Source organism: Epinephelus lanceolatus, chromosome 8 (assembly GCF_041903045.1).
Source record: "Epinephelus lanceolatus isolate andai-2023 chromosome 8, ASM4190304v1, whole genome shotgun sequence".
In the NCBI taxonomy this organism is placed as follows: Eukaryota; Metazoa; Chordata; class Actinopteri; order Perciformes; family Serranidae; genus Epinephelus; species Epinephelus lanceolatus.
Window position 1 is genome coordinate 11,907,231 of NC_135741.1, and position 27,526 is coordinate 11,934,756.

The following is a 27,526-nucleotide window of genomic DNA, read 5'->3' on the forward strand; positions in this document are numbered from 1 at the left end:
ACATACCAACACATGGAATTCACAAAAGTTCAGTCATGGCAGTGGGGTCAGACAACAACCTTAGCTACGCTCACAACAACAACAACAAAAGAAAAACAAAAAACAAGCGCATTATAGGACTGATTGTTAAATCAGAATATAACACCACGTACACTATCTCCACATGACAAGAAAAAAGTAATATCAGACCACTTACAAAACATCTCTAACGATACGCTGTGCTTTAGAGTGATCACAATGCTGATGTAGAAATAGGGTAATAGTTAACTACTATTCTAATATCGAACACTTGTTTGACAAAATGCATGAAAATATGTTTAATATTTGTGTAATTACTTTCTCCTTGCATTGGACTTTGCATTGAAACACTTGTAAATTGTACCCTTTCTTTTAATGAAAATATCTACTCATCTAAACTCACACAGTGATACACAACTTCAACAGGAGATCCGTGTTTTTTTTTTTTTTTTAACTTGTTGGCTTATTTTGGAATCATGAAAAGGCACTTCACTTGAGAACAGATCAGAATAAGCTTTTGTGGCATAATCACAAACGGTGCAAGACCAATAGTAGTCCGATGAGGAAGAGGGCACTGGGGTCCTGCATCGCTATCGAGAGGGAGACGACTCCACTCAGAAAGATGACAGGTGGCATCAGAATCCTGTTTACGTCATACTCGGGCTGCAGCTCGGACAATGTGTTTGGTAGATTCTCTAATAATGTGTCTGGGGAAATCTGGGGGGGATCTTCCTTCTCTTCCCGGGCTGAGGCAGGCTGAAGAGCTATGTTTTGGCTCTCTGTGAGTTCAGGTGACGGTGGAGCTTCACCTTCTGCTCCCAGAGATGCCTCACTCTCTGCCACAGGAGACAAGAGTGCAGGCGTACCGCCTTGGTGATTTGCTGCAGACCTGGTGGAACCTTCTGATAATCCTGCAACGAGTTCACTCAATCCCACTGCAACCTCTTGCTCAAAGCCCTGAGTCACACTGGGAGCAGAGACGCACTCAGCGGGCAGTTCAAGACGAGGACGACTGGGGGGGCTGTCGGTCGATCCCTCCTCTCCCGTTGTTGGCCACAGACTCATCTCTGTGGTAGGAAGATGCATGCACGAGGCCTCTGAGGATGGGATTTCCTCTCCGCCAGCCTGGGAGCTGTCTGATCTCGGGCTTGACTCTTGCTGTAGAGAAGGAGTTGAGGCAGGCAGCAGTGCACAGGGACTACTGTCTATGGGCTGCTCTGACGTTTGGTTTCCTAATTCACAGTGGAGTCTGGGTAAAGGCTGTGACTTATTTGGCTGGACCGACTCGCTGGCACAGAGTACAAAGGACGAATTAGTTTGAAGCGTGGTTTCGGAAGACATACATGGGAATTGTTCACCTGGGGATATTGTGTGAGCGGACAGTGCGCCATCAACAGATGGAAGCTCTTGGTTGGGTGAGACACAGGGACCAGATGGGTGAACTGCAATCTGTTAAAGTAAAACAGCGAGACAACAGTGACAGCTAGGAGAGTATAGAGACAAAGGAGAAGGATTTGTATTCCACATTAACATTGCACTCAGAGAGAGGAAAAGCATTTTACTGCATACTAATGCTTTTCTGTGAAATGGATCCCATGCTGACAATGTAATTGTGAGGCAATTCAAAAGAAAAAAACCCCACAGACACAGTATGGTGGGACTGACTGGCATCAATTTCTTTTTTAAATGATTGGCAAATATGTACATTTGAAAGTTATAAAGGTCCAGTGTGTAAGATTTAGAGGGATATATGGGCAGAAATTAAATATAATATAATAAGTATGTTATCTTCTGTGTGAAAATCAGAATCATTGTGTTTTTGTTACCTTAGAGCGAGCCGTTTGTATCTACATTTTCTACAGTGGCCCAGAGCGGACAAACCAAACACTGGCTCTAGATTTTTTTTTCATCTGATATATTTTATTAATCCCTGAGGGGGAATTCAGTTTTTTCACTCTGTTGTCATACACACAGGTCTGAAATACACACAGAAGAACAAACATGACCTATACTTGCATTAAATGGGTGTCAGAGCGAGGGGGATGCCTTTGGGCAAGCGCCCAGAACAGTTGGGGGTCCAGTAGCTTGCACAAGGGCAGCTTGGCAGTGCCCAGGAGGTGCACTGGCACCTCTCCAGCTACCAGTCCACATTTGGCCCAGACAGGGACTTGAGCCGCAGACCCTTCGGTTCCCCACCCAAGTCCCTATGGACTGAGCTACTGCCATTAGATAGGGCCATACCTGTTTTCATGTGTCGGTGAAGATTCTCACTTATGCTTTATTGAGTGTTTTTACCGGTTTAAATTACCGGGTGTGTCTGTTTTGGAGAGGAAGAAACTTTTGCGGATAATTTGTCTACCGATAAAAACCTCCCTAATGTCTGGATCTTAAGTTATCAGAGAAAAAAAGTAAGCGCACATTAGCAGTCACTAGGCTAGCAGCCCATCTCCAACATGGCAAACACCATCAAAGAAACACTGATTTGTAACGTGATGCTAATTTTTCAGAGTTTTTACAGGTTTAAATCCCCAGGTCTGTTTATTTTGGAGAGGAAGAGACCTCTGCAGATAATTTGGCTCTCTTTAAAGACCTCCTGAACAATGAACACTGAAAGAACGTGGAGAAGTTTCAGCTGGTTGCAATGTGCAATTCTCACCACTAGATGCCACTAAAATCCCCTAGATCTTACACACTGTTCCTTTAACTTCCCTTGTCAAACATGGGGCTCTAGTTTCCCGGCGCAGCGTGGCGCAAGGTGGCGAACCCCACACAGAGCTAGTTTCGAGCAGCACAACCCGAGTTGTGCTCAGTTTGGTAGTTTGGCAGACCGAGGTGCACTGAGATGGGTGTGGCGGCGCAGCAGGGGGAGGTGTCGACAGATCCAGCTTGGCGCAGTGACAGTTTCGTGCCAAAAGGCTTCGCCGAAGGTGCGCTAAAAGCTCGCCAGCTGAAACCAGGTCTACTGTCAGTGCAGGGGGAGCGCAGCCGGTGTAAGCCGAAGTTTGGCTGACCGGCAGACAGTGCGCACACGTCACCAAAACCTCACAGGCAGGTTTCCAGAATGTCAGGCACATTAACGATGCAATAAATACCCCAAAAAACCACTATTCAATGCAACTATCTGCAATCAGCACATAAATGTATCTCTATAACGACTGTCCCTTCACATGTGATGTCAGATCAAAGGGGATTGGCACCGTTTGGCACGTTTGGCACGCGTAATGGAAACCCAACCTGATTTGATTAACACAGCCTGCAAACTAATGAGTTCACATCCCTCTCAGCCAAACACAAACAGCCACAGCATCAGACAGGGAGTATATATTCAGCATCTGTCATCTTAGAAAAGTCAAAAGAAAAGAAACAGAGTGAGACTGCGAGAGAGAAAGAGAGCGCGCGCATGCACGAGAGAAACGCAACATTGATTTACGATTGTGGTGACCTCCTCCCAGGCTACCTTTGCATCATCAGCCCGTGGAGGTCTGCTCACAGTTCCGTATATTCGGACACCGCGAGCTTGGACCTCCCGGACCAAAACATCAGTTTCCTCCTGGGAGAAGTTTGGCCGTCTGATGCTGCTGCTCTCTTCTGCCATGGCGAATTGAGTAAACTCTCATTACGCCTTCGCGCGGTGCATTTAAGGGCGAGGAGAGGGGCTCATTTGATTGGTGTGATGTGTGTAAAACCCACTCCACGCCTTCTCTCCTCCCTCTTTCTGACTTGCGCAGGTAGGAGAGACGGAGGTTTGAAAGAAGAGTAGCTGCGCCAGGCACACAGTGTACCAAACTTGCAAAATCCGCCTGGCCACACCCAGCTGGCGAAGCGCAGGTGCGCTGCGCCCCCGCCTCACCCGGTCTGCGAAACTAAAGCCCATGGTGTGAAGAGATAGTCCATGGGTACTTTAACTGGAGTCCATACAGCACATGAGCATCCAAGGGATAAGGAAATGAGCTCAATGCATTTATCATTATGTTATCCTAATGTTTACCCACTGTACTTATTTTCACATATTTAACTAAGAGCTAGATTTTTTCCTTTGAACAACAGGAACTGGAATTTATTACCATATTTTCATTTTCACTTGATTTTATTAAAACAAGGAAAATATCTAACAGTATAGAGCTTTGTCTGCTGTGAGGCTGCTGTAACAAACATCCAAGGTCACATCAAGTTGAAATCACAACAATATAAAACCAACAGACAGACAACAAAAACAGCACAGAGAAGAGGTGCAACAGCAAGGCACATAAAACACAAAGAACAGAAGGGCTGAGATAGAGAGAGTGTACAGATGGATATGTTAAGACTAAACATGTTATTCTCAGTCCAGGGTTAGAGTTACAGAATTATAACAATACTGAGTAAAACATACGTGTAATTTTTTTTACACTGCAACTTTTGTAATTGGAATTCTATGCTTCATAAATCCACACCAAATACTGATAACGCTGGTCTCAAGAGAGAACTTGTGTATACCTCAGAGAAAAATCTATTAAGAAATGATTTTATAGCACCACAGAATGAGTGAAAAGCTAAAGGGAACCCAAACGTTAGCGCACAGATGAATGCTCAGCAGGTGCCCCATTAAAACAGCGGACTCTGGCAATTACACTGACAACAATTTAACTTGAGAATTATTGCACAAAACTTGGAGAATTAACTTGTCAGGAATGATTAAGTCTGAAGGTTTATCCGCTGAAATAGATTCTTAAAGAAATACTTCACCCACCAAATGATAATTCATATATCAATTACTCATCTCGTGTTGGGTTGAATTCTGTTTTTCTCACATACCTTCGGTGAATGAAAAATCCAAAACCTGAGAAAATTCTTGATGAACTGAAGTCATAGACAACTGCGTTCAACAACAGCAAAATTTAATCAAACCATCTGTTTACAGACTCTCACACAACTTGTACAGTAGTGTAATCCAAGTCTCACTTATCCAGTCGTACACTCAGTGTTCCCAACAGACAGCCTCGTCCATTAGGAAGCTGAAGAGAAAGTGAAACTTATCTACTGTATGTTCTCTTTAAAGCCAGACTCCATTGACAAATACAGTAATTTTACCTCGCTGAATGGAGGAGCTGCTGGTCTACCGCTGCCTCTATCAGTTAAATTAATTGTGTTAAGGTGGATTTATGCTTGTGCGTCAGCTCAATGCAGACCCTACACCGTAGCCTACGCATGTGGCCTACGCCGCTGTGAGCGTTTATACATGTGCGGTGGTGTGTCTGTGTCACTCTGCAGTTGCACCTCCAAAACACTAGTCGGTGGTGGGGTTTCTGTGAAGTGCTATGAAATTTACTTTATTCAAAACACATATTAAACATGGCTTAATAGCAATGATTTTAAACACAAGTACACAGATCAGCTTCACTATAACTCGCAGCATTCACAGACAAACACTTGTCTTTATCTGGACACATTTTCCCCTCAAATACAACATGCTAATGTTATTAGCACAAGCCTATGACATTTTACATTGTATAGATTAGCCTAGCGACTGGTGGAGAATCACACACAAGAATTAAAATGCTATTTGGTGGAGGCTTTATTGTCTCCACAATTTATTGTTTCTTATTTGTGAAATAAAAGAAAATAAAAACTTTGTTTCCACTGAGGGGAACTGTTTCAGCTTACAAAAATAGAAAGGAGGGCAGCGTTGTTGCAACATTTGGTTACATTTCTGGGGAGGTGCACGTCAGGCTACAGCATAGGGTATGGTGTAGGCTGTATGTTGACTCAGAGCCTACGCCGTAGCTACGGCATTGTTCCGACGCATAAGTATAAATCCCGCTTTACTGTGTGACTTTGGTTAATCTGAACTAACCCTTTAAAACACCAAAGTTACACAATAACACAAACAAACTTCCGATTGAGGCAGTGGTAAACCAGCAGCTCACATTATCACCAAGTGGAGTCTGGCTTTTGATGAGAGACTAAGTTGTACTATCTGTTCAGTCGGATTGGGCCGTCTCTTTGGGAAATACTGGACATATGACTGGATAAATGAGACTTTTGTGAGAGTTTGTTAACTGATGTTTTGTTATAGAAAGACAAAACAGGAGAATTAAATGCGGACTGTTAAATATCAGGTCTCTATCGTCTAAAGCAGTGTTAGTAAACAAATTAATATCAGATAATCATATTGATTTACTCAGTCTCACTGAAACCTGGCTGTGTCAAGATGAATATGTTAGTCTTAATGAGTCCACTCCTCCCAGTCATAATAATATCCACATTCCTCGAGGCAGCGGCCGAGGAGGGGGAGTTGCAGCCATTTTTAACTCTAGTCTGTTAATCAGCCCTAAACCTAAACTAGATTATAATTCATTTGAAAGCCTCGTTCTTAGTCTTTTACATCCGACCTGGAAAACCTCGCAGCCACTTTTATTTGTTATAGTGTACCGTGCTCCTGGCCTGTATTCTGAATTTGTATCTGAATTCTCAGAGTTTTTATCCAGTTTAGTTCTTAAATCAGATAAAGTTATTATTGTAGGCGATTTTAACATTCATGTCGACGTTGATAATGACTCCCTGACTACCGCGTTTATCTCATTATTAGATTCCATTGGCTTCAGTCAGGGTGTACATGAACCCACTCATTGTTTTAACCATACCCTCGATCTAGTTCTGACGTATGGAATTGAAATTGATAACCTAAAAGTCTTTCCACAGAATCCCTCGCTATCGGATCATTATCTGATTACTTTTGATTTCTTTTTACTCGATTACACGCCACTCAGCAACAGTTACTATACTAGATGTTTATCAGATAGTGCTGTCGCAAAATTTAAGGAAAAGATTACTTCGTCGTTAAATTCAATACCAAGTCCCTCAGTAACAGAGGTTTCCTGTACCGACTTTGATCATTTTGTCGATAGCGCCGTAGGCTCGCTGCGAACAACACTTGACTCTGTAGCTCCTCTTAAAATGAAGTTAAAAAAGCAAAGAAAGTTCGCTCCTTGGTATAACTCTCAAACCTGTAAGTTAAAACAAATATCGCGAAAATTTGAAAGGAATTGGCGATTAACCAAACTGGAAGAATCTCGTTTAATCTGGACAGACAGTCTCAAAACTCATAAGAGGGGCCTCCGCAATGCCAGAGCAAACTATTACTCAGCATTAATAGAAGACAATAAGAACAACCCCAGGTTTCTTTTCAGCACTGTAGCCAGACTGACTGAGAGTCAAAGCTCTATTGAGCCTTGTATTCCTTTAGCCCTTAGCAGTAATGATTTTATGAGCTTTTTTAATGACAAAATTCTAACTATTAGAGGCAAAATTCATGACCTCCTGTCCTCAGATAGTACCTATCTAACCTCAAACACAGCTGTAAAACCTAATATATATTTAGATTGCTTCTCCCCAATTTCTCTTCAAGAATTGACCGCAGTGATTTCTTCATCTAAATCATCAACGTGTCTCTTAGACCCCATCCCAACTAGGCTAAAAGACAGCTGCTACCTTAAAAGACAGCTGTAATTAAACCTCTACTAAAAAAGCCCACCCTGGATCCAGAGGTGTTAGCCAACTATAGACCAATATCTAATCTTCCCTTTATGTCAAAGATCCTTGAGAAAGTAGTTGCAGACCAGCTGTGTGATTTTCTCCATGATAATAATTTATTTGAGGAATTTCAGTCAGGATTTAGAGTGCATCATAGCACTGAGACAGCACTAGTTAAAATTACAAATGACCTTCTGATTGCTTCAGACAAAGGACTCATCTCTGTACTTGTTTTATTAGATCTTAGTGCGGCGTTTGACACAATTGACCATCAAATTCTACTGCAGAGACTGGATCACTTAATTGGCCTAAAAGGTTCTGCACTGAGCTGGTTTAAATCTTATTTATCTGATCGTTTTCAGTTTGTTGACGTTCATAATGAATCATCCTTACGTACCAAAGTTTGTTTTGGAGTTCCGCAAGGTTCTGTGCTCGGACCAATCCTATTTACTCTATATATGCTTCCTTTAGGTAACATCATTAGAAATCACTCTATAAATTTCCATTGTTATGCGGATGATACTCTGTTGTATTTATCAATGAAGCCAGAAGAAAGTAATCAATTAACTAAACTCCATAACTGCCTTAAAGACATAAAAACTTGGATGAGCACCAATTTCCTGATGTTAAATTCAGACAAAACTGAAGTTATTGTTCTTGGCCCCAAACATCTCAGAGACTCTTTATCTGATGACATAGTTTCTCTAGATGGCATTGCTCTGGCCTCTAGCACTACCGTAAGAAACCTCGGAGTAATATTTGATCAAGATTTGTCTTTTAATTCTCATTTAAAACAAACCTCACGGACTGCATTTTTTCATCTGCGTAATATTGCGAAAATTAGGCCTATCCTGACCCGAAAAGATGCAGAAAAATTGGTCCACGCTTTTGTTACCTCAAGACTGGATTACTGTAACTCTCTATTATCAGGTAGCTCTAGTAAGTCCTTAAAAACTCTCCAGCTAATTCAGAATGCAGCAGCACGTGTACTAACAGGAACTAAGAAACGAGATCATATTTCTCCTGTTTTAGCTTCGCTGCACTGGCTCCCTGTAAAATCCAGAATTGAATTTAAAATCCTACTGTTAACTTATAAAGCTCTAAATGGTCGGCCCTAGTTAGGCTGACTTAGGCCTAGTCTGCCGGAGGACCCCCCTATAATACACCGGGCACCTTCTCTCCTTCTCTCTCCTTCTCTCTCTCTCTCTCGTATTCTGTTACTGCATCTTGCTAACTCGGCCATTCTGGATGTCACTAACTCGGCTTCTTCTCCGGAGCCTTCGTGCTCCACTGTCTCTCAGATTAACTCATATCGCAGCGGTGCCTGGACAGCGTGACGTGTGTGGTTGTGCTGCTGCCGTGGTCCTGCCAGATGCCTCCTGCTGCTGCTGCCATCATTAGTCATTAGTCATACTTCTACTGTTATTATACACATATGACTATTGTCACACATGTATACTGCCAGATATTAATACATACTTTCAACATATTGTACCACAGTAGCCAGAACTATAACTATAATATTATTACTTTCAATAATGTTGTTGTAAGCTACTGTCATTACCTGCATCTCTCTCTCTCTCTCTCTCTCTCTCTCACTCTCTCTCTCTCTCTCTCTCTCTCTCTCTCTCTCTGTCTCATTGTGTCATACGGATTACTGTTAATTTATTATGCTGATCTGTTCTGTACGACATCTATTGCACGTTTGTCCATCCTGGAAGAGGGATCCCTCCTCAGTTGCTCTTCCTGAGGTTTCTACCGTTTTTTTTCCCCGTTAAAGGGTTTTTTTGGAGAGTTTTTCCTTATCCGCTGCGAGGGTCATAAGGACAGAGGGATGTTGTATGCTGTAAAGCCCTGTGAGGCAAATTGTGATTTGTGATATTGGGCTTTATAAATAAAATTGAAAATTGAATAGAATTTTGCTGTTGTTAAATGTGGACCCCTATGACTTCAATTCATCAAGAATTTCTCCTCTTTTGGATTCTTTGTCCATGGAGTCATGCAAGAAAAACAAAGTTTTCTTATCGAATTCAATGTAACACAGGGTGAGTAACTGATATACAAGTAGTCAATTGGGGGGTGAGGTAATCCTTTAAAATATACTGGATGATGCATTAAGTTGGGTAAACATTTACTAATTGGAAGGAGCTGGTGTTCGAACAGTAGTGGACTGGTTAATCTTTAATTTTAATGCTCTACCAAAGATGAAAGGCATGCATGAATACTGGTGTAAAACAAACCGTAAGATGAGCTGGATGAGTACATGCCTGACAGATACATATGTGTAGTATCAGTGAGACATTAATAAAAGATCACGTTATGGTATTAGGAGGTGGAATGTAATTCTTTTTCTGACTGACTCTGGGCTGACTGAGGTACTTAAATCAGTGTTATGCCAACTGTCTGTAACCTCCTTTTCTTCTGAAAAACAAATTTCCTCCAGTCTGATATGTTTTATGTATGAAGCCGTTCCAAAATCAACTTTTGTTTTGCCAAAATGCTAATGTAAGCCCCCAGGTAATCCTAGTTTTAAGCAGCTCACTTCCACCATATTGAGGAATGCTGTGAAACTAATTTCACATGTGGCGACTTGTCATTTAAAGGAATAGTTCGACATTTTGGGAAACACACCTATTTGCCTTCTTGCTAAGAGTTAGATGAGAAGATTGATAGTATACCAGTATTTTAAACACAGGAAAACCCACTGAAATAGGCAGCAGATGAGTATGCCTTTCTGAGTGTTTTTTTTGTGTGTGTGTGTGTCACGTTTGACATCACGGACAGGCCACAGAACAGGCCACAGAACAGGTCAGTAAACAGTAGCACAAGCCCGCGTCTCTAACTTATTCAGTCTCTCTTTCAAACTCGGTCAGACTAATTTGGAACGATGTTTGATCACTGCTTGGGCAGAGACGGATGGTATTCTGTGGTGGCACGTCATTGCATGTCACTGGTAAAGGAGCTAAAATTAGTGTGTTCACCCAGGTGTTGTGTTTCCATCAATACAGATCAGAGCCAGAGCCGGTAAATACCCGTGTCTACTGCAGAGCCATTTAACCCAGATGTGAATGCTAATTTTAACCTTTTCCATTACATTAAGAAGCTAGATGTTAGCAGCTGTTCGTGGGTTTTCTGTGCAGTGGGAAAGGGGCTTTAAATACGTAAATATGGTGCTGCAGCCAGGAGGTGGTTAGCTTAGCTTAGAATAAAACACTGAAAGAGACACCAGAAAGTAAGCAAGGAAATAGTCTGGCACATAACCCCCCCTCCCCCCCCCCCACATAGAAGTCTAAAAAATTTTGTTTTTTGTACAGATGATATTAATTTGATATGATGTTATAATAACTGAACTGTAGAGGTGTTGTATTTTTTAATCTTTTGCAACCAGCTGAAACTTCTCCCAGTTTGATTCCTTCAGTGTTCATTGTTCAGGAAGATTTTACCATGAGCTGAATTATCAGCAGAGGTCTCCTCCTCTCCAGAGCAAATGGACCTGGTGATCCAAACCAGTAAAAACACCAAAAGAGCAGTGTCATGTTACAAATTTTTCCATTGCAGTTTGGCATGGCTCAGACAGACCACTCGCCAAGCACCTGCTATGTTTTCTCACCTATTTTCTGATCCAGATGTTCAGGAGGTTTTTACCAGGAGCCGAATTTTTCACAGAGGTCTCTTCCTCTCCAAAACAAATAGACCCAAGGATTTAAACCAGTAAAAACACTGGATAAAGCAGTTTCATATTAAACAAAAATCAGCATTTTTCCAACACCTTTGCTGTGGCTGCAAACTATATTGGCCGACACGAAAACGCAAATGGCCCTATGTAGAGCCAGTGTTTGTTTTGTCTGCTCTGGGCTACTGTAGAAACATGATGGTGCATTCAACTCTCAGCATTAAAGTGAAAAGGTATGTTCCCCAAAGTGTCGAGCTTTTTCTTTAAAATAGCACCAGGGTCAGTGTGATTATGCAGCACTGTGTGCGGTCTGAAATGAGTTTCAGTAACATTTCAATACACATAATTAAATACAAACACCTTGACAAAGGCACATTAATAGAGGGATTCAGTCATGATCACAAATAATACAAACATATGGGCACGATCACACATGGTGTGAATGAATATTAGTGTTCTAAATCACTTAAAACTGAAAAGGACATGAATTCAAACTAACTGTGGACAAAATTTAAAGGTGCAGAAACATGGACGGCATGCATCATGATATAAATACAATAAGAAGCCGACACGAAGGTTACAGTCATACAGTACTCGTGCTACAGCGGTGGCAAGCGAGACATTACCTAAGTTGTTGCTGAAGCTTCAATGAGCTGTGAACAATATAAACAACCAAGCCAGTGATGATGAGCTTTTCAAAGTTGAACAGAAGTGTTTGTTATGTTTTATTAGACTCGCATAAAGCACTTAGCCTGCCTACCTGTTAAATGGGAATGTGTCAACAACTGCATGCAAGATCATTTAAACATTATCCAACAGGTAATTTGCTAAATGTGTGTCCTCTGTTGGCGAGTGAGTAAATTTAATGGAGCATTTTGACTTTTGCAGGTCAAAGACAGTTCATTTAGACTATAACCATCCTGTTGGGTAACAGTTTATCTCTTTAAAAGCTACTCTTTTCTCTCCCATTCTTCTTACCTCTATGTCAATCTCCGGATGTACGATGACTGGGCAGACAGCTGTGGGTCTGACAAGTCCTGACCTGGAGGTCACTGCTTCTTCTGCTGATGTAAAATAGATAATTATGCTGTGGGAGCCTAATTAGTCTGAACAGAGAGAAAGCAATAATCTTGTTTAAGAGAACACAACTGTTATTATCAGCTGCATCTTTTTATCTACAGTGTAAGGGGCACTCCACAGATTTGCGTCATGTCATCTGTGCTGCATTATATACTGGTCATTTACAGTAGGAGGCAGGGGAAGTCTAATGAAGACACTTCCAGTAGAGAAAACATACTGTAGGATGTAGGATTCTGCATCTGTGAAACCTGACTCACATCCGACTTAAAGTCAGGCCATCTCACACTGTAATGCATCTATTTTTACCTTTCCTTTAGTTATGCCAAACTTCATCGAAGTGCAATACTTGCACAGTAGCACTTTAACTAAACTGATCACCTATACAACCTCTGCAATGCCCAACCCAAGCACCAGAAAAAATGTTGGCATTGTACGTTTCTGCAAACCATGGATACGTTACATGTGTGTGTTATTATGTAGCAGATAAAACTTAACATTTCAGTATCACTGTGGAACACGTGTGGTTAGGTTTGACACAAAAATCACATGGTTATGGTGAGGAAAAGATCATGTTTTGGTCTAAAATATCCAGTTTTAGGGTGGCACAGGGGTACAGTGGTTAGCACTGTCGCCTCACAGGGTGGGTGAGCCCTTCTGTGTCTCCTTGTGCTAGCCTGGGTTGTCTCCAGGTACTCCAGTTTCCTCCCACAGTCCAATGACATGCAGGTTAACTGGTGACTCTGAATTGTCCGTAGGTGTGAATGTGAGTGTGAATGGTTGTCTGTCTCTATGTGTCAGCCCTGTGATAGCCTGGTGACCTGTCCAGGATGTACCCTGCCTCTCGCCCAGTGTCAGCTGGGATAGGCTCCAGCCCCCTGCAACCCTCAACAGGACAAGTGGTTACAGAAAATGAATGCATACCAGTTTTAAAGGCACAATCCCTGCTGGAAAAGCAGCGATGTCTTAGTTAAAACAAGAGAATTTCATGCCATTATCCCAGCAGAAAAGCAGCAATATCTTGGTAAACAAAATCTGTAGTGCTATCTCTACTGGAAAAACAGGTCGCTACAAAACACCTACATTTGGTGCCTAAAAAGCTGCTGGATACACAGCAATAACTCCCTAAATCATAACCTGTCTTGTTGTTTGCTGGTCTCAAACAGTGGTCTTTGGCTTGGCAGGTGTCTTGCCTTGGTGACATGCCGTCCAACATCCCCTCCACTTCCAAATAACAAAATCAACTCACACACTGCATAACTTTGAAAGCGTTGATACACATGAAATGTGCAAATGCAAGGTATTCATGGTTTGCAGAGAAGTACAATGCCAACATTTTCTTCTGGCACCTGGGCTGTCAATACCATCTGGCGTTGCAGTGATATACTGGTTTCAAGGTATATCATGATATAAAAGACTTTTTACGCATACTTCCATCAACAAAATGGTTAGTTAGTTAGTCAATAATAGTAATAAAAACTTTGTTCAACGAACACTAAGTCTTCCTTTTTCATTCCTTTAAGGGTCATTCTGACTGATAATAATATAATTTCTGTAATACCGTGATACCATGAAACCGTGTATTTCTGAGACCGTTATGGTACTGTGAAAATCTCATACTGTTGCAACCCTAAAACCATCATGTAGTTTTCCATTATATTAATGTTTAATCATTTGTATCTTCTTTTTCTAAGATAGCAAATCATAATGGCAATAGTGATTCTGGACAACAACACTCATACTGCACCTTTGTCCTTTTCCAGCTCATCCTCTGAATCAAAATTATCCTGCGCACTGAAAGAAAAGAGAGACATTATGGGTTATGGGACAATATAAAAACAAAACACGAACAATTCAATAGTAAACTCTACATGATCTAGCGTCTAGAAAACAACATTGTATTAACACAAAAAAGAGGTCTAATAATAATTATGCTTTTAAAATACACAGTCTATACAGTCATATCTTTACACAGTCTCATGCTGGTTGAAATGTGGGCAGATACAGTAGCTGAGACCTTTAAAATAAGAAATTTGGATCTACAGTGACACAAGAAAATGTCCATTTGTGTACTATGGCTTTGTAGCCAAATCCTCCACCAGATTATCCACACAGTTTTTTATTTAAGACTCATCTTTGGCTATAAAAGCAGCATCTGAATCAGCTGACAAACACAGAAGCCATGTCTGAAAAGAAGAGGCACATTTTGGGCTGAGACTGAAAATAGTATTTAATGCATAAAGAAGGTGGATTTTAAAAGGCAGTGGAAGGTGGTCATACACCATCATCGACACCTGTTATGGATAATTAGGCTTAATATTTGCTGATGCAGTTTGGCTGTTAATATGCTGAATTAGCCATTTTAATAGAATATGGCCAGGTATTGCTTTGTTCTGTATTGTACATTTTGTTTCTGAACTGCTGCACCGAGTCTTTTAACGCCAAACGCCTCAGTGATGACACATCTCATTAGAGTGTTTTTTAAAATAGATGGTGAGGTGGGAAATTACTGAGTGAGGTATTGTGAACTGAGGGTAAAGGGTCAATGAAAAGTACAAGCACGATAAAAGCTGGCAGAAGTCATATTTCTAAATTGAAGTTGATGGATCGGATGTAATTGCGGTGACAGTACATTTCAGCAAAATGTCTTTCACTGCCCGTTGACATATAATCCATGTCCTTGTAACAACTGTGACAGGTGTTTTCACGTTGCTACATCAGATCCTGAATATCTATAACTCATGGGAGAATTGATAATATATAGCCTTGATTTGTTTTAAAATCATCTGCAAAAATAATGACGCAGAAATGTTTTCTGTAAGGCAGCACCTCTGTTGAATGAGTGGAGGTGCAACGTTGCCAAGAGTCCTGCAAAGGATGCCAAAAGAAATAAAGGTCAAGAAGTGTGATAAGCATGTGACAGGAGCAGCACAAATAGAGGGGGAATAACCCGAGGAGCTGTGCATGCTCCCTCTGCTTATTGCACTTGCAGTTTTGCATCAGCTGGGTAGATTTAAACTCTGATAGAGATCTGACAAAGATCTTTGCATTATATGTGCCTGGTGTTGTGAAGTCAACAAATGCTAAGCTGTACACACCCTGTCAACAAGTTTTCAAGCTCTATTATGGCAAGCACAGTATCCTCATGGGAAACTGCAACAGCAACAGAGCGTAATTTTTTTGGAAAAATCAACTGAATTTCTAAAAAACGCTTTTCATTATTCATTTTAAAATCACATTTGAGGTGTCAGGTTGACATAGCTCTTACTCAGTAACACGTCTGGTCCAAACCCTTTGAATAATTCAGTTCCATGGTGCGACCTGAGCCTGATAGTGCAGAAACAAACAGGGTTTAGTGTGATAATGTGGGCAGTATGTGCAGAGGTCTATGTCCAGTATAAAAGATCTAAAGACAGGTTTGGATACAGTAAAAGGGAAACCTTTTTTCAACCTGGATCCTAATTTCCCATGTATTTGTGTCTAAGTGACTAATGGAGAAAACGAGTTTTGAAACTGGTCTAGTACTAAACAAGAGTGCTGTAGCTGGCAGCAGCAAAACAGGCCTCAATATAACCACTTGTGGCATTTGGCACCGTCAATTTATGTCTGCTAAAAGTGACTTCTCTTTGAGCGAGACTTAGTTACAGACGATAACAAACAGACCAGATCAAGTGAAAAGTAAAGAAAAATGTTTCATTTCTCTGAAGGGTCCTTTCCAAAATGTTGTTAGACACTTATAACAACAATCTGAGCCTGTGGGTGGCAAATACATCCACTTTAGTGGATGGACATTGACAATGCCAAATGGGTGCAAGTTTATGGGGGACATTTGTTCCCAGGATCCGAAGTTTCTAGGGTCCTAAGTTCCCAAGATCCTATTTTCCCAGAATACTATGCTCCCGGGGTCTTATATTCCAAGGATCTTATGTTCCCAGGGTCCTATGTCCCTAAGATCTTATGTTCCCAGGATCCTATGTCCCTAAGATCTTATGTTCTCAGGGTCCTATGTTCCCAAGATCCTATGGTCTCTGGATACTATGCTCCCAGGGTCCTTTGTTCCCAGGGTCCTGTGTTCCCAAGATCTTATGTTCTCAGGGTCCTATGTTCCCAAGATCCTATGTTCTCTGGATACTATGCTCCCAGGGTCTTATGTTCCTAGGGTGCTATGTTTACAGAGTCCTATGTTTCCACGATTCTATGTTCCATGGTCCTGGTCCCTCTGTTCCCAAGATCATATATTACCAGGGTCCCATATTTCCAGGGTCCTATGTTCCCAAGATCCTATGTTCCAAGGGTCCTATGTCCCTAAGATCTTATGTTCTCAGGGTCCTACGTTCCCAAGATCCTATGTTACCAGTGTCCTATGTCCCAAAGATCTTATGTTACCAGGGTCCTATGTCCCTAAGATCTTATGTGCTCAGGGTCCTGTGTTCCCAAGATATGTTCTCTGGATACTATGCTCCCAGGGTCCTGTGTTCCCAAGATCTTAAGTTCTCAGGGTCCTATGTTCCCAAGATCTTATGTTCTCTGGATACTATGCTCCCAGGGTCTTATGTTCCTAGGGTGCTATGTTTACAGAGTCCTATGTTTCCACGATTCTATGTTCCATGGTCCTGGTCCCTCTGTTCCCAAGATCATATATTACCAGGGTCCCATATTTCCAGGGTCCTATGTTCCCAAGATCCTATGTTCCAAGGGTCCTATGTCCCTAAGATCTTATGTTCTCAGGGTCCTATGTCCCTAAGATCTTATGTGCTCAGGGTCCTGTGTTCCCAAGATATGTTCTCTGGATACTATGCTCCCAGGGTCCTGTGTTCCCAAGATCTTAAGTTCTCAGGGTCCTATGTTCCCAAGATCTTATGTTCTCTGGATACTATGCTCCCAGGGTCTTATGTTCCTAGGGTGCTATGTTTACAGAGTCCTATGTTTCCACGATTCTATGTTCCATGGTCCTGGTCCCTCTGTTCCCAAGATCATATATTACCAGGGTCCCATATTTCCAGGGTCATATGTTCCCAAGATCCTATGTTCCAAGGGTCCTATGTCCCCAAGATCCTATGTTACCAGGGCCCTACATTCTCAAGATCCTATGTTACCAGTGTCCTATATCCCTAAGATCTTATGTTACCAGGGTGCTATGTCCCTAAGATCTTATGTTCTCATGGTCCTATGTTCCCAAGATCCTATGTTCTCTAGATACTATGCTCCCAGGGTCTTATGTTCCCAGGGTGCTATGTTTACAGAGTCCTATGTTTCCATGATTCTATGTTCCATGGTCCTGGTCCCTCTGTTCCCAAGATCATATATTACCAGGGTCCCATATTTCCAGGGTCCTATGTCCCCAAGATCCTATGTTCCAAAGATCCTATGTTACCAGGGCCCTACGTTCCCAAGATCCTATGTTACCAGTGTCCTATGTCCCTAAGATCTTATGTTACCAGGGTCCTATGTCCCTAAGATCTTATGTTCCCAGGATCCTATGTCCCTAAGATCTTATGTTCTCAGGGTCCTATGTTCCCAAGATCCTATGTTCTCTAGATACTATGCTCCCAGGGTCTTATGTTCCCAGGGTGCTATGTTTACAGAGTCCTATGTTTCCATGATTCTATGTTCCATGGTCCTGGTCCCTCTGTTCCCAAGATCATATATTATCAGGGTCCCATATTTCCAGGGTCCTATGTTCCCAAGATCCTATGTTACCAGGGCCCTATGTTCCAAAGATCCTATGTTCCCAGGGTCCTATGTTCCCAAGATCCCATGTTCCCAGGGTCTGATGATCCCAAGATCCTATGTTACCATGGCCCTATGTACCCAAGATCCTATGTTCCCAGGGTCCTATGTTCCCAAGATCCCATGTTCCCAGGGTCTTATTTTCCCAAGATCCTATGTTCCCAGGGTTCTATGTTCCCAAGATCCCATGTTTCCAGGGTCTTATTTTCCCAAGATCCCATGTTCCCAGGGTCTTATTTTCCCAAGATCCTATGTTCCCAGGGTTCTATGTTCCCAAGATCCCATGTTCCCAGAGTCCTAGGTTTTCAAGTTCAGTATTCTGTTTACACATATTAACCCTCCTGTTGTGTTTGAGCTGTTTCAAGTTGAAATATTTCATAAATAAACTAACCTGACCCCAAACATCTTTCCTAATCTTAACCTGTTTAGAGATATTCAACTACTAATTATTTCCTAACCCTAAAATATTTAATGATTATTTTTCTTCTTTTTTCATGTTTTGTTTTTCTTCCTCTCTTTTAATTGGTTAATTATTTTAAATGTAGGGCTGAAATATGTTTGGGAGTTGTTTGCCATACAAAAAGAGTAATTATTGGGGCACCCTGCAGCTCATTAAGGAGGGTCCATACCATAAGGCCGAGCCCGATGCAATATAATGCATCTCAGTGTCATGATTATGGTCACATAAGCTAACCCTAGCCCATGTCAATTCAAGCGAATACAGAGCTGCGGAACCTATTTTTCAGGTTCCCGTTATGTGCTATATAAAACTTGGGATCACAGGACCCCCCGAACAAAGGACTCAGGGAACATAGGAAAGACCCTGATACATTGCAGCCTGTTTCAACTTCCATCACTACTGGATCACCATCCAAAACAGTTGGTGTCATTAGTCAGATACAAAAACATGGGCAAATAGGGTCAAGGTTGAAAAATACTGAGTTTCCCTTTAACATTAACTAATTCTGTTAGTTTGCCCGAGCCCTACTTGAGTCTGATCTGGAGATATGGCCCAGGTCTCATTGAAAAAGTCAGCAGCAAGTTCAATCAATCAATCAATTTTATTTATAAAGCCCAATATCACAAATCACAATTTGCCTCACAGGGCTTTACAGCATACGACATCCCTCTGTCCTTATGACCCTCGCAGCGGATAAGGAAAAACTCTCCAAAAAAAAACCCTTTAACGGGGAAAAAAAAAACAGTAGAAACCTCAGGAAGAGCAACTGAGGAGGGATCCCTCTTCCAGGACGGACAGACGTGCAATAGATATCGTACAGAACAGATCAGCATAATAAATTAACAGTAATCCACATGACACAATGAGACAGAGAGAGAGAGAGAGAGAGAGAGATGCAGGTAATGACAGTAGCTTACAACAACATTATTGAAAGTAATAATATTATAGTTATAGTTCTGGCTACTGTGGTACAATATGTAGAAAGTATGTATTAATATCTGGCAGTATACATGTGTGACAATAGTCATATGTGTATAATAACAGTAGAAGTATGACTAATGATAACAGCAGCAGCAGCAGAAGGCATCTGGCAGGACCACGGCAGCAACACAACCACACACGTCACGCTGTCCAGGCACCGCTGTGATATGAGTTAAAAAAGATTAAGACTGAAGCAGGGCTCAGCAACCTCACTTGGCAAACAACTCAGATGATATTAAAATAGAAAACCAGCATTGTTCCTGCTCTGGTCTCTATATTCAGCTATTATCTATCAATGTGTGATATCTATATTTACCTGAGGTGGATACACTCCAGATAAATATGAACTAAACCAAACAGAACCCACTGTATGTGTAATTCATATCAACATACAGTAAGTAAAACATTCCTGCACTCTTGTTTCACCCACAGTAACCTTTCCTCCCACTGGCTGCCTTGTTAATGTGTTCAAATCTAATTATCAGTGAACTTCAAAGCACCTAATGAATCTATAATGGTTGCTACACTGGGGGTGCAGTTTCTGCTCCCCAAACTCCTCCTTTTCAATCAGTGACTCATCCATCCCTAACAACCCATCTGGCCCCTTCCAACCTCCAAACAGGCCAACGTGACAGCTACATCAGTGTACACCCTGTATGCTCCTTTTATGGGTCCTCATAAGCTCTGGGGACTTCTCCTGCTGTCGTCTGTTTCCGTCACTGCGTATTGTGAGATTCACCATGCACTTTCATGTTGATGTAACAATGAACTAGGCATTTAATTCCTCCTCTCCAGGATTAGCTGATTTAAGTGGAGTAAAGACGGAAGACAGAAGTAGTTTGAATCTCCAACTACTCAAGGGAAAGAGGCCAATCTGTTCCATTCCATTGAAATTGCCCTGCTCCCCTATGACTCTGATAGAAAAGGTCAGAGGTAAATTTAATGCAGGGAAGCGTCAGGCCTGAAAACGACACCTGCCCTTTGCCTATTTTGATCGCCCTCACACACCACTGGATGATTGGCATTCTGAGGGGGGTGTGCACTCTTTCCAAAACTCTTTCTATCTCTCGCTGCAGACGCAGAAGACAACAGCCAACAAACTTAACTTAACTTTGCAGCTTTGATACTCACCCTTGTGCACTCTTTATGCAACAGATTGTGTAACCGTGTTTACTGAGATCCTGCTCGTTTAACTATGCTACATGCAGTCTCCAGGCAGAACTACTGAATAAAGCTGAATGCTCGTTTCAGCCACAAAACCTCGCAGGGAATTAGTAGGCAACTGGACCTCTGTAGCTGTTGCACAACCCCAATGTCAAGTGCTTTTGTGACTTATCTCTTCATTATTTGATGGCTAATATGGAACCTATGCCAAAGTTAAGGCTATTTATTAGATATCTTGGTTTGAAAGTGTTATCATTCAGAAATTATTGTGCCTTTAAGCATCTTAATTTTAGCTGTAGACAACCTGCCAGTGGTGCACGAAAGAGGAGGCCAAGGGGGGCCATTGTCACCCTACTACAAAAGCTAGCCCTCTTAAAGGGATGGTGCACCCAAAAATGAAAATTCAGCCATTATCTACTCACCCATATGCCGACGGAGGCCCTGGTGAAGTTTTAGAGTCCTCACATCCCTTGTGGAGATCGGCGGGGGGAGCGGCTAGCACACCTAATGGCTGACAGCGCCCCAGACTAATGTCCAAGAACACAAAATTGAAACCACAAAATATCTCCAACATGCTCATCCATAGTGATCCAAGTGTCCTGAAGCCCCGACATAAAAAGTTGTTTCGAAAAACGTCATTTGAACTCTGTTTTTAGCCTCACTGTAGCCTGTAGCTCTGACTGCTTCTCTGTGCTCCGCGCTCACGCGAGACCAGCAAAAGCATGTGCTTTGCTTACCCGTGTTTACATCATGTGACACGTGCACCGCAGGGGGAGACAACAGTAACCACAGTAGCTAAAAGATAATTTGCACTACGGTCTTTTAGCAAAGGACAGCTCAACATGTCTGAAGACTTTGAAATTGAGGAGGAACAGCATTTCTTTGTTGAGCCGTATTTGTTTGAGCCCAAGTATACGGACGCAGCTCATGAGCCTCACCCTCAGCCAGCCGCAGAATACCGGAGTCGAGCACTGGAACCCTGGTGGTGTAGTTGTTTCAAATGCAAAGCAGTGCTAACGGATGAGGAAAGTCTTTGCTGCTCAGACTGGGAATTGGCAATACCTGCACTTGAGAATCTGGACATCAGTACTGACAAGACTGCTGCTCTTCAGAGATCGTGCATCACCGATCACCCTGAGCGCGCACACGTGAGCATGAAGCACAGAGAAGCAGCCAGAGCTACAGGCTACAGTGAGGCTAAAAACAGAGTTCAAATGACGTTTTTCAAAACAACTTTTTATGTCGGGGCTTCAGGACACTTGGATCACTACGGATGAGCATGTTGGAGATATTTTGTGGTTTCAATTTTGTGTTCTTGGGCGTTAGTCTGGGGCGCCGTCAGCCATTAGGTGTACTAACCACTCCCCCCGCCGATCTCCGCAAGGGATCATGTGAGGACTCTAAAACTTCACCAGAGCCTTCCTCTGCATGAGGGTGAGTAGATAATGGCTGAATTTTCAGTTTTTGGGTGCACTATCCCTTTAATGGCCGTTCCTTGGCGAAAATAATTAGAGGCTGAAACTACGAGGCTGTGGCACACTCATTTTTAAAGCTAGTACGAATCCAAGGAATCCATTGGTACATTTTATGCTAGCTGTTTGGGAAGGGGGCTAATTAATGCTCTAAAGTTAGGCTAAATTTGGCAAGGGAAAAACTAGCAGGCTGGTTTTCAAGCTCTCACCTTGAGGTATCTGAATGAAAATGGGTTCTATGGTACACACACGTCTCCCCCAAACTTAAGAAGGCTTGTTCCCAGTAAATGTTTTTTTCCTTACAATCAGGGTTGGGAAGTAATTTAATACAAGTACCTTTTTTACGTTTTTAAAATACAACATATGAGTAACTGTATACAGTTACAGTTTAAATTGGTGGTATTCTGAATACAGTTACAGTTTAGAACTAGATTTCTTGAAGGGATTACTTGTTTTTGTTTATTTGCTATAACACCATGTCCTAACTGAACATGACATACGCAAGCGTCAGTTGATTTTATTGCTTTCTATTGGAATGTTTATTGAGTTGACATGAAGAATTATCTATATGATGCCTCCTCATGTAACTGCAAAAACCTAAATAAGGTGGCAGCAGGCTGGTAGGGGAACGCCAGGGAGCTGAAAGTTTCTGGTAAATGACCGTCGCTAATAACAACCTACTTGCTGCTGGCTATACTGTATGTCATTTCCAGTAAATATCACAATATAAAACTTGTGTTTTCTGTTTAAAAAGTACAAATGTAGAGAGACACAAAGTACCCATCCATCTTTTTTACGTCTCTAGCTGAGAGCACAGATGATAGCTAGTCCACCTCACATGACAGAAGTGCATATTTAACATATGCAGTGTGAACAGAAGGTGATGCTCGCTTGTCATTAGGACACAGTGTGAAATTTATATGAGGTAGGCATTTCCCATAAGCAGATTTTTTTTTAAAAATGTGTGTGCATTGCACCTGCCACTAGACATTGGCAGAGGAGAGGCAAAGCCAGGACACTGTTGTGTGTTTTCCGCATGGAAATATAAGACCCAGATAAATGAGTTCTGCAAGACGATAAGAAGTATCCGAAAAGTAATCAAAAGTATTTAGAATATGTTACTTAAGGTTCATTTATGCTCCCTTTCCGTTTCCGTTTCAAACGTTGTAAACATCACCGTCCTCATACTTCCATGCACCCTTTATGGTGGCATAGATACAGCCGATAGATGGCACTAAAGAGCAGAGTCAAAAGTTTCAAACAACAACAAACAATGGTGACTCTGATGGTGGTCGTGATATTGTACCTTTAAGAAGAAGCAGCGTTGTAGACGGCGGTCTAGAATCTTTTTCACTGTATTACCAATTTGTTCAGTTTGGCCATTATATGAATTTCTTTGCCATCGCCTGCAGACAATATCTTGCTTGAACTACACTAAACTGCCACAACGATCTCTGGTGGTACTGCTCCATTTCATCCTTAGACGTAAGCTTTCAGAACACATGCACACATACAGACTAAATGAACGCAGAGTACAGACAGAAGGCTCTGTCCCTGTATCTAACATTGACGTAAATGGGTCCTCCATTTGAGTAATCTAATGCAGTGGCTCCCAACTGGTCCCTCTACAGCGTCCAGATTTCTTATTAGTCATTAGTTTAAGGTCCACACAGTTTAATACACTCAGCATCATATTTGTGTAGCACCATGTCGCAGAGCTACTGTAGTTTGCTGTCTCTGTCAAGTAGCTGTCCATTAATCACTCACTCTACAACAGGAAACTGCACTTCAAAATATAAGCTCTGTGCCTGAAAGTCACTGTTCTTGAAAATAAAGTGTGTTTTTTAAAAACCTGACATGGTCACGAGTCACTTGCTCAAAATGGACCTGTGATCCACTTTTGGACCGCGACCCATCAGTTGGGAACAACTGATCTAATGGAATACACCACAAATTACATTTTAGGGCATGTATGTAGTAATATGTAGTAGAACACGTTTTAAAAGTAACCCTCCCAACACTGCTTACAATCAATGCACTCCCCTAATGCGGAATTTATACTTCTGCCTTGAAACGACGCTGTAGCTATGGCGTAGACTCTGCGCTGACATGGAGCCTATACCGTAACCTACGCCGTAGCCTGACGTGCACCTCCCCAGAAATGTAACTACACATCGAAACCATTTCCCTCAGTGGAAACAAAGCTTTTATTTACTTTAATTTCACAGATAAGAAACAATAAAGTGTGAAGACAATAAAGCCTCCACAAAAATAGCATTTTAAGACTTGTGTGTAATTTATCCTTCAGGGATTTATACTTCGGGCTTCATATGAGCAGAGGAAATCTCTGCTAGTCCTCAGGCTAATTTATACAATGTAAAATGCCATAGGCTTGTGCTAATAACGTTAGCATGTTGTATTTGTGTGGAAAACGTGTTTAGTATGAGACAGTTGTTTTGTCGGTGAACCTTGTCAGCTGTAATGGAGCCGAATTTTGTCACATTACCTTTGTTAAATGTTGCTGTTGTTCCTGGTTTTATATGAGTAGTAATCTCTCAAGACAGATTCTGCAATTTACATTGCAGAATCTGTCAGCAGCCCTGTGTGAAAGACAAGTACAGAGGGGGGGAGGGCGGCGCTTTGAGGTTGAACGATGCTGCGCTTTAGCCAATCACAATGGAGGGGGCGGGCCGAGACATGCAGGTGTCCCCAGGAAATGTGTACCTACAGAAACAGCAAGCTCCGCGTCCATGGCGACTGCTCCACCCAAAACGCCGTCTCGTCAACGTGAAAAACATGGACAACAGCACAACTTACAAGCGTTGTGCATCCACCAGCACACCTTCCACTCCTCATGACAGGAAAAAAGGGCATTAGCGGCAACGTTTTTACTGCCGTTTGGTTCGAGTTGCAGGTAGGAGTGTAACACTGGGGGCACTGCTGGAAGTGAAGGGGGTGAGCAATCCCCGAGGCCCCTGCACTTCCGTTAGTCGAAAAACTACGGGCAGTGCCTCCAGAGGTAAAGGAAGAAATTTTTTTTTTTTTAACCCATGGATTTCCAGATTGTATAAGTAGAGGAAAAGTACGCTAGCAGCTAGGCTAATTTATACAATGTAAAATGCCATAAGCTTGTGCTAAAAACATTAGTATGTTGTATTTGTGGGGAGAATGTGTCCAGATAAAGACATGTTTGTCTGTGAGTTATATTGAAGCTGATGTGTGTACTTGTGTTTGAAATTGTCTCTAGTAAGTCATTTTTAGTGTGTTTAATGTGTGTTATGAATCAACTAAACTTTACAGCACATCACAGAAACCTCCGTCGCCGACCAGTGTCTTGGAGGTGTAACTGCAGAGTGACACAGACACTACACCGCGCAAGTATAAATGCTCACAATGGTGTAGAAAACATGCGTGGGCTACAGCGTAGGATCTGCCACACAAGTATAAATAAGCAGCCTAATATTAACAGTAAAGTAGGAAAAAAGTAAAGACTCTTTAATTCTCATATTGACAGCTTATACACAACAACAGCATATTCCAATCCCTAAAAATCAGTTATGGCTTTTGGTTTTGGTGTGTCATTGCAAGATTTTCACTGGCCCCATCTGGCCACCCCTTTGAAACATTTCTGGGAGCACCTCTGCAGCTTACAATTGAAGAGACTGAGGTTTTAAATAGTGAGCAGATCAGTCTGTGGAGGTCAGAGGTCAAAGGAAGCTCAGAATATTGCACAAGTGATCTTTTAAATATGCATCCCTTGGTCTGTGTTTGACAAATGAAAGCACACATGTGACAGGAGACTTACCTGTATGCTTTCGGAGGTCTCAGGATACCTTTTACTTGGTGATTGTTGTTGTTTGTCTGAGCTGAATCATCTTCGTAGGACAGAAGCAGAGTTACCACATAATTCATAGAGGAGTTATTGGCCCAGTAATCACCATCAGAGGTTTCATAGCGGACAACAAACTCAATGCGACAGCCGTGTGAGATGTAAGGTGGTGCAAAAGACAGCTTGAAGGAGAACTGATCAGTGTTTCCATCATGAGACCCCTGGACATACTCTGCTGGGTGGTCAAAGTAGGTGGCCCAGTTGTCCATGGTGGTTCTGATGTACACTGCTTTATTGAAGGAGATGTTGAGGACTCGTATAACCCCAGTGAAAGCAAGTGGCTCATTCTCTACAGGAGAGATCTGCTCCACCTCCACTTTGGTAGACTGCACAGCCTGCAGCAGGGCACTGCCGCTGGGCGCATTAAACTCTGGGTGCACATGATAAGTCGGCTTTCGCTCTGGCTTTCGATACTTTGCCTCCTCTTCCTCCCACTTCGCGCTGCCCTCTTCCTCGTCCGAATCGAAGGCAACGAATTCCTTCACATCCACCAGATCCCCACCTGTTGTATCGGCGAATGACACTCTCTTTCCGGCAGCCAGCGCCAGATGGATCCGCATGTACTCGGCGGTTTCATCGTGGATGGAGTGGCCTCGCTTTCTGGGCACCGGGGAGCATCTTGGGATGAGGCGGACGTTGGTGTCATCGTCTTCCTCATCATCATCATAATTCTCCTCGTCGTCCATGGGGGTTCTACCCTCTGCCTCCGCGGCTGCTGATTTGCCGGTTTTAATCGTGGTGAAAAGGCCCTCTTGTCTCGGTATGGATAAAAAAGACATGTTTGCAGAAGTGTACACTCATGGAAGCTGTGCGCTGAAGAGAGTACATATGGCGTCTCCAAAAACGCACTACCAAATACTCATTATTTGCGCAGCAGTGCCCAGTGTAGATCCAGCGTTGTCCCTGCGTTACGCACAGAGCCTCCACTGTCAGCGTGTGGCGTTAAATGTCACCCATGGAATACATGACTTTTACTGCCAGCCCTTGTGATAGTGTATCCCCCCGGTTTACATGACTTTATGCATCGCAGTTTGGCTGCTGTCGCGGAAGGAGCAGCCTCTAATTTTAGCTCTGACCTACAGGGTTCTCCATGCCCCAAATGTGTCTTTAAAGTTGGTATAATCCTGCGACTCCCCCTTGTTCTGTTTTGGTTCGGGCTGGCCAAACGCCCACTACAGTTGGAAACTGGATCTGTAATACATCAGCTTATTGCCAGTCTTTCTAAGATATGACACATTTAGACTGAGACACATCAGTATAGGCTTATATTTAAAACCTCTGCAGACACCATCAGGTAGAAATTATTATTTCAGAATAGAGTCTATTTCATCACCATGAAACTGTCATGATGAAAAGTCTCATACTTACAGGTCATCATAATTAATTAATATTGCACCATGTACCTATATTTATGAGTTAAAACCGGTGTTGGGGAGAAACTTACGAGTCATTAAATTACAAAATATATATATATTTTTTTTTTTTGAAAGATATTTTTCTGGGCATTTTTAGCCTTTAATTGACAGGACAGGTGAGTGTGAGGAGGGGAG

The 27,526-nt window shown here is 42.2% G+C and overlaps 1 protein-coding gene across 2 annotated transcripts; it reads right to left on the minus strand.

Annotated features, from left to right (window-relative positions):
• Positions 1-43: 43 nt before the first annotated feature.
• ppp1r3f (protein phosphatase 1, regulatory subunit 3F) lies at positions 44-26,999 on the minus strand. Of its 2 annotated transcripts, none has more exons than XM_033629234.2 (4): positions 25,893-26,999; positions 14,028-14,074; positions 12,182-12,264; positions 44-1,467 (listed from the first exon to the last, which is right to left on the minus strand). In XM_033629234.2, the coding sequence occupies exons 1-4, from the start codon at positions 26,753-26,755 to the stop codon at positions 547-549; spliced, it is 1,914 nt and encodes a 637-aa protein (XP_033485125.1). In that variant the 5' UTR covers positions 26,756-26,999; the 3' UTR covers positions 44-546. The 2 variants fall into 2 exon arrangements, with proteins under 2 accessions (XP_033485125.1, XP_033485124.1); XM_033629233.2 differs by having other exon boundaries at positions 411-1,467; positions 12,182-12,267; positions 25,893-26,965.
• Between the last annotated feature and the right edge of the window lie 527 nt (positions 27,000-27,526).

Coding starts and splice junctions, on each gene's coding strand:
- ppp1r3f (XM_033629233.2), bottom strand. CDS start 26,755: ATGTCTTTTTTATCCATACCGAGACAAGAGGGCCTTTTCACCACGATT. Junction 14,075..25,892: donor AGACCTCCGAAAGCATACAG/GTAAGTCTCCTG, acceptor CTTTTCTTTCAG/TGCGCAGGATAATTTTGATT. Junction 1,468..12,181: donor ATCCGGAGATTGACATAGAG/GTAAGAAGAATG, acceptor TTACTTTAACAG/ATTGCAGTTCACCCATCTGG.